General features: G+C 38.7%; 1 protein-coding gene across 8 annotated transcripts in view; it reads right to left on the bottom strand.

Moving 5' to 3' along the window:
- LOC123751257 (uncharacterized) overlaps positions 1-13,442 on the bottom strand; it is a 268,667-nt gene that overhangs the window by 30,626 nt on the left and 224,599 nt on the right. For all 8 annotated transcript variants that reach the window (XM_069332835.1, XM_069332852.1, XM_069332857.1 and 5 more), the window contains exons 3-5: positions 11,410-11,526; positions 6,315-6,461; positions 2,015-2,108 (exon numbers count right to left, since the gene is read on the bottom strand). In XM_069332835.1, the coding sequence (XP_069188936.1) occupies positions 2,015-2,108; positions 6,315-6,456 (236 nt within the window). In that variant the 5' untranslated portion in view covers positions 6,457-6,461; positions 11,410-11,526. The remainder of the gene's footprint in view (positions 1-2,014; positions 2,109-6,314; positions 6,462-11,409; positions 11,527-13,442) is intronic.

Raw genomic sequence — 13,442 nt, 5'->3', positions numbered from 1 at the left:
GCAAATGCCATATATCTGATATCTTTGTTCACATTTGTAGTAAATGGGTACCTGGGAGTTAGCTTCGTCCTGGGGAAGGTCAGTCGTTATCCAAAGAACAAGAGTGGGCAACCCATGGCACGCTTGCCTAACTTGGCACGTAAATGACTTTAATCTGGCACGCGAAATCCAGGGTTCACTTTAAATAATTATGAAATAAATATATATTCAACTTCTTCGCTGAGGTGCATATTTTAACTTAATACAATATAATTTTATTAAGCAGATTTTATTAATATTAATTTTATTAAGTAGAGCGATACCAAATAAAATGCAATAAAGAAACAGACACTGACAACTGTTTTAGTAAGAATAATTAATACACAAAATGAAACAAACATACTATGTCTAAGTCATCTGTCTTCGCGACACACAGACGCACAATATAGTTTAGTTTCGGCCCATTTATTCACTAGGCGGCCAGATGTCTCGTGATTCATTTACCAAAATTTTAGGTAAGTTAATTATTGTATTAATTTTTGGTATGCTTATCCTAGGATCGTGAAACTCGGCAGGTATATGTAGAGAGAGATTATGATGAGATTATTTGAGTTGGGTAATTTTTATGTATTACTCATATGGAATGAAATTTTTGTAAATAAATTTCTTCAATTTTGTTTTCTTTTATTGTGCTTTAGCCAAGTAAAACAAATATGCCCAAAATGTCGCGCGCATTAGTAACTTTAGGCATAGTATGTACTAGCTCTATCTAGAAATCCTACATTCTGTGTATAACTCATTTTGTATGTATGTACTTTTGTCTAAATGAACATTATCATTATAATAGTCATTATCATTATGAGATTTGGCACTGTAATGTATTATGAAAACTTGATAACTTATGGCTGTCTGATCTGATATAAAAACAAAAACAAATAATCAGAATCATTGTTTACGCTCTTCTGATGTTAAAAACTGCTACTTTAATTTGTGTGGCTGTATATGGGCCCCAAGAATTACACTTAAAGGTGAATAAAAACTACCCACGCTATCAACGGGGTACAACGAGCTTTAAGTAAAAATTCCGTCACTAAATTTTACATTCATTTAATCTTACTTGGTTTACAATAATCACTCTTAGAATATTCGGTGATTTTACCGCTCTAGTTTAATATTTGAATATTTGAAATGTTCTTTCAATACTTATGAGACACGAAATAATAACATGTTCCCAAGAATTTCGGTTGGCACGTGAAAATAATTAGCATAAAAGAGAAAGGAACTATCAGGAGAATGCACCAAGCCCTTAAGACTATATAGCACTTGGGAGGGATTAGAATAACGATTTAGGATGGGACGGGGAGGAAGGAACGGTAATACCAACCACTTGGACGGTCGGGGATTGATCACCGACCTGCATGAAGCGAGACCGTCGCTCTAACGTACAGCCCAAGTGGCATCAAAGATTTGGTGGATTTTGGCATGCACACTTAAAAAGGTTGAACACTTCCCTGTCCTAGAAGGACCTCGACAAACCTCACTGGATTTTTGTCCCGATAATGTTAAACTATTTGTTTGACAATGTTTATACACGCAGAAGACTTTATTGATCATAATATTTTATATAAGAAATGTTGTTCCTACATATTAGTTAGCTTGAAAGAAAGTGTTTACATGTTAAACGCTTTATATAATAAACTGCCAATTTAACTAGAAGTTTAGACAACAGAATCTCTGACCCTATAACAAGCTTAGGGGAATAAGTATCCTTGCCTTCGATGTGATGATGGTCCATGCAGGGAAAATCGATCAAATAAATGTCTTTGAAATCCTAAAAACAATAGGGCAATATACGCCGGTGATTTTAACTTCATAATGACCCGAACTATAAATATGATATCAATGCTCATGCCATCAGAGCGACCCTAGTGATAAAAACAGAGTAATATATACACACGTCCAAAAAAATATACCGAAACTGATTGTTGCTAAACTGTCAATCAGAGCTAATCAGACTCACATATACTGCGTTTACCTGGCGATAACGAGGCTGAGAATGAGGCAGATGAGAGGGAAGATAGTGCTGACCAGAGCCACAATAATGACGTAGCTGTCCAAGCGAGAGCCATCTGCAGGAAGAAGGAAACTCTAATAAAAAATAAACCTTTCAAAAATATACTAGTAGTAACGCTCAATTAATAATCCAAATGTAACATCCCAGGGGCGATACAAGGGTAAAATATATACCTGGGACTATACATGAGAAATATACCAGTGGTGATATACGTGTAATACCAGTGGCGATGCGCTGGTATTACATCAGGGGAGATAAACAAGTAATACACCCTTGATTACTCACAGGTAATATACCAATGGGTATATATATATGTAATTCACCCAGTGGTAACGCACCCTTAGTTATCCAGGGGTAATACACCAGTGGTAATATATAGTTTGCATACACCTTTATATCATCAGTGGTGATATACAAGTAATACACCAGTGGTAATAAATCTTTGGTTATATACAGATAATACACAAGTGGTAATTCAAAGGGTTGTACTTGTACATTACTCAAAGGTAATGTACAAGTAGTGATACAGAGGTAATACACCCTTGGTGGGAGACACTCAATACACAAGGAGTGATACAGAAAAATATACAAAGGGTGATACAAAGTAATACACAAATGGTGATAAAGATGTAATACCCCGTTCATTTGATGCATCACGATATTGTGATTTCTGTGTGTATTGCAACTGTATATAAGAAACTAAAAAAAAAAAAGAAAGGTAATACCGAAAACGTAATAGAAACTGTTTCTACGAAGCCATTTTCTCCTTGTAGGAAGAAGCCAGACGGAGAAGCAACCGGCTAAGTTTTAGATTCTCGCTTCCGGGGAATGCTACTGGTATGAGTACTAATTACGTCTCTCTCAGACTTCCAGCTTAATATACCATAATATGCTTGCTCACCGTGCGGCTGAGGAATGGAATCTCCAGTTTTTAAACTTGTTTTTACTCATAAATATGATACTTGCTATTATATTTAGCGGCTTGAATTCATGAGATATAACATGAGTTCTATACAGTGGAATTTAAAAGAGCAGCATTAATTACACGAAACTGTTTGAATGTCTTTATTGGCCATTTTTTAGTCTGTGATTGGCCTCCTGTCTGTGATATCCAATGGGAGAATCTTTGTCACAAAATGATGCCTTCAGAACAATGCTGGGAGCATTGTTGTATTTATATGTAATATATATAATATAGGTAATATACCAGGGACGACACACGGGTAATATACCAGAGACTTGTTATAACATCGTTGTTATACCAGGAGACAACATCGTTGAGAAAATCTAAGAATGGAAACCAATTTACCAACCTTAGAAAACAGGATCAAACAAAGAATAGCCAACATAACAGCAAAACTTGTTGGAACCACCGCCTGACTGTCAATCAAAGACAGCATACACAGATCACTTCACAGAAACCTTCAATATAGAACAAGTGCATGTACGGATAATCTGGTCAAGATGCTAGAGAAAGTGAACTTGAAATGGAACATTAAAACGAAGAAGGTAGACCATATCAACACTTTCGGAGCTTCCTCCATGGGAAGAATTGAGTCTAAAGATAATCATTGAAGGATTACCAGTTAAAAAAATCAGCATGTGACTTCGCAAGTGTCAAAACAGTCATACAACATCAAATGAAAACCATCTCCAGACCGACAATCACTCACATCTTCACAGATGGATCAGTTGATCATGAAAGGGATTCTTCTGGGGCAGCAGTTTACACTAATAACAATGAAGATTACTGGAGCATGAATAGTGTGTGTTCAACGTTGCAAACATAATTATATGCTTTGAAGGTGGCCATAAATTATGCAATTGAGAATAATTTACATGATGTCATTATTCATACCGACTTTAAATCTTCTCTCCTTGCATTATTATCCAGCCAGCACAGAGATAATATGCAACTCATCATAGAAATCCTACATATAAGAAAAGAAGTACACATTCTAGGGCTGTCAATCACCCTAATCTGGATACCAGGTCACATTGGCATAGATGGTAATGAAAAGGCAGACTCACTAGCAAAAACTGCCACTACTCTCTCTGTTGTACAGGTTACAACAAGTTGCCTCCAAGTTTTTCACAGATTAATTAACAAATCAAGAAGAAAATACTCCCAACTATCAAAATTCGCCACAGAGCCAAAGTAGCGGAAGTAAGATCCACTGCGATGTGGTACGTACAGGCCACTGGTTACTACTCAAACTGGTTACTATTCAAGCTTGGTTTGAAAGCTCCTGGGGGAAGGGGTCTAAGGTTCGAACACTTTCACGAGGAAGAGTTTTCTTAATATATATATATATATATTATATATATATATATATATATATATATATATATATATATATATATATATATATAAATATATATATATATATATATATATATATATATATATATATATATATATGTTGTACCTAGTAGCCAGAACGCACTTCTCAGCCTACTATGCCAGGCCCGATTTGCCTAATAAGCCAAGTTTTCATGAATTAATTGTTTTTCGGCAACCTAACCTACCTAACCTAACCTAACCTAACTTTTTCGGCTACCTAACCTAGTCTAACCTATAAAGATAGGTTAGGTTAGGTTAGGTAAGGTTGGTTAGGTTCGGTCATATATCTACGTTAATTTTAACTCCAATAAAAAAAAATTGACCTCATACATAATGAAATGGGTAGCTTTATCATTTCATACGAAAAAAATTAGAGAAAATATATTAATTCAGGAAAACTTGGCTTATTAGGCAAATCGGGCCTTGAATAGTAGGCCGAGAAGTGCGTTCTGGCTACTAGGTACGACATATATATATTTATATATATATATATATATATATATATATATATATATATATATATACAACATATATATATACATATATACATGTGATATATATACATGTGAAAGTGAACGATGAACCCATGGTCAGACGAAAGTGTTAAATTATCGCTAATTGCTAGTTACATAATAACTAACAGATAATCTAACATAGTAACATCCTCAAGTCGATTGCCGACTTGAGAATGGTCCAGGACGGACCGAAACGTCATCGTCCCTTCACCTTCTAGTGTGTGGTCTGGTCAACAGTTTGGGTAAGTATTAGCTAGTGAATCAAGCACTACAACACTTAATGATGGTTGGAAAGAGTGGTGGTGCATGTGAGCAGTCAGACTGTGCTCACGCATCGAGGTGAGGACAATGAGATTAAGCCAGCATTAGCCCGCCCAAGCCAATGTTACAGCCAAGAGGTCACAAAGGGCGATCCAATATTCTTGGAACCAAGGAGATTTACATTTAATCTGATTATAATGTGCTTGGGACGGTGTTGGGTGGTGGTGAAGGCTGGCCGGGTGGAGGGCAGTCTTGTGGAAACCGTGGTTCTAAATCCTCCTGTGGCAGCGACGAAGAGAATTCAAGCCGATGTGGGGACTCGATGTGATCATGTTGACCCGAGTCGAGTGTGTAGTGAGTGTGAGTATCGTATGGGAGACTAACCGAGTATAAGTGTTGTAGTGATGATTCGGAATTAGGGACTTAGACTGAAGTTATGAATTGTAGATGGTGGCCAGGTAGGTCCAGTATGTTTATTGGTAAGGGAAGCAAATTTAACCAAGAGGGATCTGTTATATTGTTAATTTTTGTCAGAATCTATTTTATATAATTAAATTAGAAAAACCGACGGACTTTAATCACCTTTCGTCTGTTCTCTCATGTGAATGCCAGTACAAATCTATTGATACGCCTCAAGGGTCTAGGTGGAGAAAAAAAGATTGGTTGAAATAAATTATTTCATGAGGCTAATGATATATAATTGGGTAAATGTTGTATTCAGAACAAAATCTGGGCTCTGAGTACATGACAATATGGTTTTAAATTTTCCGTATATACAATGTCATATAGAAAACTTAGTATGCTGCTAAGAAAGGCAGCATACACGAAATCATCTGGAATGCAACTGCCCAGAAGAATGCAGATAATACACTACACACTAAACTTCCTAGTTCACACTTTTGCATTAGGGGTACTTAGATCACAGGTAAACAACACACAAACTGTACCATACTAGACTGACTAGAACATTCACATTGTCATTTGGAACACATTTGACCAAAATTCGGTTACCTGCATCACATAGACCTGGTTAACTGTTCATCTCATGTCTCCCTGGATCACTCACGACCGACAATATATTCCACCTTCAGCAAAGACAGGCGAGTGGACTAACTCAGAACTGGCGGGATGATAAACTCACCATCGGATCGACCAGGATGGACGTTGCTGGAATTGCCGGTCTGGACCCCGGGAGGATGTGGTCCTGTCCCCTTGGTCTTGTCCTCAATTACCGAGCCAATGAATCTTTCCGCCACTGCGCCTCCCATCACTAGCGTCATCATGGTACCTGTCATTGAGTAGCAGAGTGTTATAGTGGTATATGATGGTACTTGCAAACGGGTTTCAAGTTGTTATCCTTGGTACTTGAGGGTTACGTACAGTTGTTATGTGGCCTAGAAAACGGTACTGTTGTAGTATTCCAATTGAGGGACAACAAACTTAATATGGAGAGTGTGGTGAGGGGTTTCTTATGCTACGTTTAAGGAATGTATAAAGGTCAATATGATACTTGTGAGATCAGTATCACTGAGTTTTCTAGATAGTTTTTGAGAGGAAGCAATAAGTCATTATTATAACTGTAATGATACATCAAGTATTGTGATGACCAAACCACACACCAGATGAACAAGAGACGACGACGTTCCGGTCTGTCCTGGACCATTATCAAATCCATTGTGTCCAGGACGGACCAAAACGTCGTGGTCTCTTCATCTTCTGGTGTGTGGTTTGGTCACCATATCTTCAGCCACGTTATTGTGACTTATCGCCATGCATCAAGTATTGTTATGAACTTAGATGGAAAAATTAACACATTAATTTTTCTATAAAAAACAAGTTGTATTGATTGATTTTTACTTCTCAGATTTCCTTGGTGACAACCACCATTTCAGGTGCAAAGTTGTTTGCATGACCAGGCCTGAGAGGAGTCTGTTTCGTTACCTTTTCTTGTAATCTGACAATCATGTTTATAAGCCATCTTTTTTAAAAAGTTGTCTGTTATGTAGATGTGTTAGTTGATACGTAATCGGAAACAAACTGACACACGAGAAAGAGAAGTGCATGTATGACAGGAGACACTGAAGATTGAAGATCATTGAAGATCACATTTAAGACATTGAAGATCACAACCAGTTGATTGGCAAATATCATCCGAAAGACTCATTTATCAAAACTGTTTGTGTACACTAATATATTAAATTATACTTCTCTTTATTGTTAAAAAACTTGTTAGTGTATAAATATTATTTTAACATATATATTGCCTTGGTATAAACTATAGTACGTTATAAAACAGATCGTTCAATGTAAGATGAAAAAACTAAATAAAATTGCTAATCATGATTACAGTAATAACGACTTCAACGAAATCGTAAGACAATAAGCCACTGAGGATAATGAGCCCCAAGGAAAAGACATTATAGTGCTCTATAAACAAGTATTTTTATCCAGTTCTATAAGAAGGATGAAAAACGATACGGAATGTATTTGATCGGAATTTGTCAACTTTTTGCTAGTAACACAGGCGTCGGGCGTAAGATCATCTCTGAATGTTGAGTGGCTTTTGACCAAAAAGTGACCGTGAATGAAACTATTGAAATAATAGTGGACACTTTAAAGAAATTACGTTTGTACTCCAGTTGACATCACAGAAGGCTCATTAAAGAAGCTTCTTGAAGTATATACTAAAAAGGCTTGAGTACTGAGCCCTGATGGTCGCGTGGACAAACGAGCAGAAGGAGTCACTGTGGCTTTCCCCCCCTTGATCTCCTATTGACTAACTTTTAGATGGATACTGTAGAACAGAAAGTCCTTGTTGACATGGACTTAGAACCTAACGCCTACTGTAGGCATGTTGATGACTTATCATCAACATTCCTACATCTACTCTCAAGTTCAACTGTTGCTTTTAGTCTTGTCAAAACTGGAGACTTTTACTGGCAGGGTGATCCTTCTGGCCTCATAGTGTCCTGCTCTGCCATGGTTTCTGGTCCTTTTGGCTAGGTGTCCCGGGTCTGTCTCTTTTAGCAGTTTAGTCGGGAGACTTCTTCGCTGGTTCGATGTTCTCTTCTACTCTTTCTGTGTGCCGTTTCTGCCTCTGGTTTGAAGCATTTGTATGGTACACAGGATGCTGGGTTCTTGGACTCCTGCTTGGTTCTTTTGTGTTGATGGCAGTGTGAGATTTTACTGATACCAGCGTTTGCTACATCAACCAGGTACTCTACATTAACACGCTACACGTAATGTAATGTAATGTAACACGCTTAACACGTACGCTACATTAACCAGGAACTCAAACAGTATCAGCTGGTACCGATATCAGCGTTTGCTACAGCTTACGGTTGCATTGAAAACGACTTCCGTGCTAAGTTTCCCTTACAAGATGGAGTGATGGTAGATGCCTTTACTAGATGACGTAAAACGCCACATTATACTGAGTCTCATGACCTTCAACTTACTTTACTCCAAAGACGTTTATTATTTAATTAAGCAATCAATGCACACGATATAATAAACATAAGGTACTGAAGATTTTTAGTATATTTGTTCCTTAATGCTATAAATATATATTTTCCAAACCTATTGTAAATCCTGTGACAGGAGGCTGGTCAGTAAATTTGGTTTAGCATGAAAATTAATTTTAGGTCTGAAGCTCTTGACAATTTGGACAGGTTAATTATTTAGAACCGTGTTTTGGGTGACATTTACAGTTTTTAATAACCTACTCTTGTTCATCTTTCAAAAACAATAAAGCACAATTTCTGACAACAGTAATGTGTCCACCATAATGTGTTCACAATAACGGGTCCACAGTAATGTGTTCACAATAATATGTTCACACTAACGGGTCCACAGTAATGTGTCCACAATAATGTGTTCACAATAACGGGGTCCACAGTAATGTGTCCACAATAATGTGTTCACAATAACGGGTCCATAGTAATGTGTCCACAGTAATGTGTCCACCATAATGTGTTCACAATAACGAGTCCAGAGTAATGTGTCCACCATAATGCGTTCACAATAACGGGTTCACAGTAATGTGGACCCGTTATCACCTCCTTATGACCGGTCGTGATGGTTGAGTGGATTAAGGTGTCCTGTACACACCAGTTGCGTTGCTCCTGGCTGTATGGGTTCGAGTCCCTTCTGGGGTGTGAGTTTTCAGTCATATATATATATATATATATATATATATATATATATATATATATATATATATATATATATATATATATATGAGAATGAGGCCCAAGGCTGCTCCTTGCTCCTGAGTTTTCCTTATATCCTCCAAAATGGTATCTGGGGTTCCAGCGAGAGTGCCATCATCCAGGTACCAGATGTTTAGCTCGCTTGTCAGACTGTCAGTGACCTCTTTGATAGCTAAGCAGAAAAGGAGGGGTGCTAAGGGGTCACCTTGTTGGACTCTTTCACAGGAGTCTATTTCAAACTCCCCAAAAAGAAGCTTAGAATCCCCACTGTAGCACGATCGGATGAATGGGTAAAGGGGACGAAAATGGTTGTGTACAGCCCTGAGGACAGCGTCTCTTCTGACTTGATTGAAGGCATTTTTAAAGTGAAGCTTTACTAGTGCCTTCTGGGCCAGGGGAACAGCAATGTAAGCCCGCGCTGCATGTGCTGCAGCTTCACAGTCTAGGGGGATCCCAGACTTAAGCTGATTAGGTTTCAGCAAGGTGGCTGATTCCTGGCTGATAGATCTCACTGCAGCCTTAGCTACGAGGCGTCGGTGGGTGTTGAAAACGGCAATGGGCCTGGATCCCCCATCCTTTTTCTTTAGAGCACAGAGTGCTACTCCACAAAAGAGAGGCCTGATGTCCTCAGGGATGCCGCCAGCCATATACATGTTGGAGAGTCTGGTAAGTTCCGCTAAAAGATCCTTTGCGGCCTCTCCAAGCACCGGATTCAGCATTTGTTTGATGTACTAGGGTCTTAATCCTGTGAAGCCCCCTGCTGAATCTGTTGGGAAAGACATGGCTTATATATATATAAGAATAACATGGTTATTCTTATATATAGAATAACTAGTTAAAATGGTCTTTCTCTTACTCATGCAAGTTTGCAGTAGTCTTTATCTTGTCAAGTTCATGTGAATGATTCAAGTATAGTGAGTTCACTCATCACTCATCACTCATCAATAGAGGTGAATGCTCGTTAATCCAGTCGTCAAAGCTCCTGTTTATGAATGAAAACCTGTTTAGACACGACTCACAACTTAAGACGTTCGAACATTTTTAGAATAGAGTTCCTCTGACAATCACTGTTCGAATCACAATGACGTAAATGCTGCAACCACGGTACTTCAAATAAAAATAATTGCTAACAGAACCTAAACACCTATACTAACCTACGCTTAACTATACATGAAAATTTTGCATATATTAATATTAATATATAAATCAGAACAAACCTATTCCTAATACACAATACGTTAAAAAATGATGAATGCGTCATGGAGGGATGGGACGGTTGAGAAAGGACTCAGCTTTACCGATGCTGGCCTAAGAACGTGTTGTGAATACAAGTTCAAGGTATAACTGCAGTTACTGCAGGCGATGAGTCACAAAAACGTGGCTAAAGTATGTTGACCAGACCACTCACTAGAAGGTGAAGGGACGACGACGTTTCGGTCCGTCCTGGACCATTCTCAAGTCGATTGTGATGAGGAAGTAAAGACATGCAATAAATAGGCAAGAGAGAGCTGAGGAGGAAAGTAAGGTGTAGTAGAGGGCATAGTAATAATAATATTTATTATTAGTCAAGTCGAATAATAATATTCGACTTGAGAATGGTCCAGGACGGACCGAAACGTCGTCGTCCCTTCACCTTCTAGTGTGTGGTCTGGTCAACTGCAGTTACTAACTAAGTGAGTTATTTTTATAAACTCCAATTAAGAGTGAGATCACCAGTGCCCTAATGGTAGTTCTCAGTGTCATACCACCAGTGCCCTAATGGTAGTTCTCCCTGTCATACCACCAGTGCCCTAATGGTAGTTCTCAGTGTCATACCACCAGTGCCCTAATGGTAGTTCTCCCTGTCATACCACCAGTGCCCTAATGGTAGTTCTCAGTGTCATACCACCAGTGCCCTAATGGTAGTTCTCAGTGTCATACCACCAGTGCCCTAATGGTAGTTCTCGGTGTCATACCACCAGTGCCCTAATGGTAGTTCTCACTGTCATACCACCAGTGCCCTAATGGTAGTTCTCAATGTCATACCGTTAGTGTTGTGTTTGAGAGGGTAGCTGTGGCCTCAGTGGGCCAGGTAGAGGTTGCGTCGGTGCTCAGAGTGAGGTGGTGACGGAGCCACACCAACCATCGTCTCCTCGCTCACACCTGTCAGAGAAAGTCTCATTAAATATTTCAACTTCATATTTAAGAACCTAACAGAGTCACATATAGTAAAGTGACTAGATTTAGCTAACGTTAATATGATCACAAAAATAATGAAATCAAGAAACAATTATAGTTTTACTCAGGAAGAAACGAACAAGGCAAATGACGCCAATAGACTTGTGTATGTCAAACAATCTTTCTTCAACCCAAGAGTGCATACGTGAGGTGTTTCGTACATTAAAATAAAATAGTTTTTCTCTGAAGGGTATCATTATGTAATATGAGTTCAAGTATTGAAATTGAAATAAGTTTATTGATGACATACACAGTTTAGTGGTGCTCTGCAGAGCTTGTATGATGACATACACGGCTCAGTGGTGCTGTACAGAGCCTGTATGATGACATACACAGCTCAGTGGTGGTGTACAGAGCCTGTATGATGACATACACAGTTCAGTGGTGCTGTAGAGAGCCTGTATGATGACATACACAGCTCAGTGGTGGTGTACCGAGCCTGTATGATGACATACACAACTCAGTGGTGCGGTACAGAGCCTGTATGATGACATACACAGCTCAGTGGTGGTATACAGAGCCTGTATGATGACATACACAGCTCAGTGGTGGTGTACAGAGCCTGTATGATGACATACACAGCTCTGTGGTGCTGTAGAGAGCCTGTATGATGACATACACAGCTCTGTGGTGCTGTAGAGAGCCTGTATGATGACATACACAGCTCTGTGGTGCTGTAGAGAGCCTGTATGATGACATACACAGCTCAGTGGTGGTGTAGAGAGCCAGCAGAACACAATAACGGACAGAACACCACCCGAGGCAGCTTACAGGGGATATGTCCTTTGCGCTATTGATCTCTAGACACCTGGTAACAATTTCGTTACCACTTTATGGTTTTATTGCGACTTATAGTTTATCCTCTTCGTTGATATCTCACCTGGAACATCAAATGCCAATTACTCGTTTCATCGATAAAAATAAAGTTAACTGGTAGTTTTTCACATTATTTTCCTAACGAGGCCAAGCCAGATACGGAGTGACCTCACCTGAAGTCAATGGGTCTTAAATTCTACTGTTTATCCATTATCTTTTTTTAACCCATTGTTTAACATATGCATCAGGATAACAATGGGAATGTTATCCTGATGCGACAATACAAATGTTCTTTAGCAAATACGCAAATTGCAGTATGTATATCTATACTATAAGAGATAAAATGTCTGTTTTTCCACTACTCCATCCGTTTGTTGGTCTGTCTAAAGCTGGTACGGAGCATAGGACGGACATAGGCTGGTAAGGACAGGTCTAAGATAAAGCATTTAAGATATATTAGTATTTACAAACACCCCAGGCAGTTTTCATGGAGTTAAGTGAGAAATATATGGTGTGATTCCTCGAGAGTTTTAGTATTCGTAATAATATATCTTCAGAGTGTTTCAGTGGTTCTTAATAACAATGTTATTACCCACAATATGGTGGTATATATATATGACAACGATGTTCATTATCTATCACCAACACGCCTACATACCAAAGTGGCGCCCCACGGGAAGGACCAAAGTTCCAGTTGGGAAGCAGTTTGGTACTCATGGAATTCTTTTTGAGGATTATTGTTGGGTCAGTAAATAGAGCGGCTGGCTGCTGCCAATGTGGTCGGCGGTTCGAGTTCAGATTATCCAGGTGTATGAAATCTTATTAACCTTAATATGGTGATTAGCTCTATTTATCTACCAATGGTGCTAATTACATTGTGCATGGTACCAGGTACAACATGATTAGAATAGGTGGAACATGCATGACTAGAGACAATATGCATGGTTCTTGACGAAATATGTGTGGCGACCCCCGTCCATCTTAGACTACTGTCTATCTTAGACAATCATCCGTCAAACTTACAT

The sequence above is a fragment of the Procambarus clarkii genome, chromosome 4 (genome assembly GCF_040958095.1).
Source record: "Procambarus clarkii isolate CNS0578487 chromosome 4, FALCON_Pclarkii_2.0, whole genome shotgun sequence".
In the NCBI taxonomy this organism is placed as follows: Eukaryota; Metazoa; Arthropoda; class Malacostraca; order Decapoda; family Cambaridae; genus Procambarus; species Procambarus clarkii.
The sequence above is the reverse complement of the archived record's forward strand: the minus strand, read 5'-3'. Positions and strand labels throughout refer to the sequence as shown.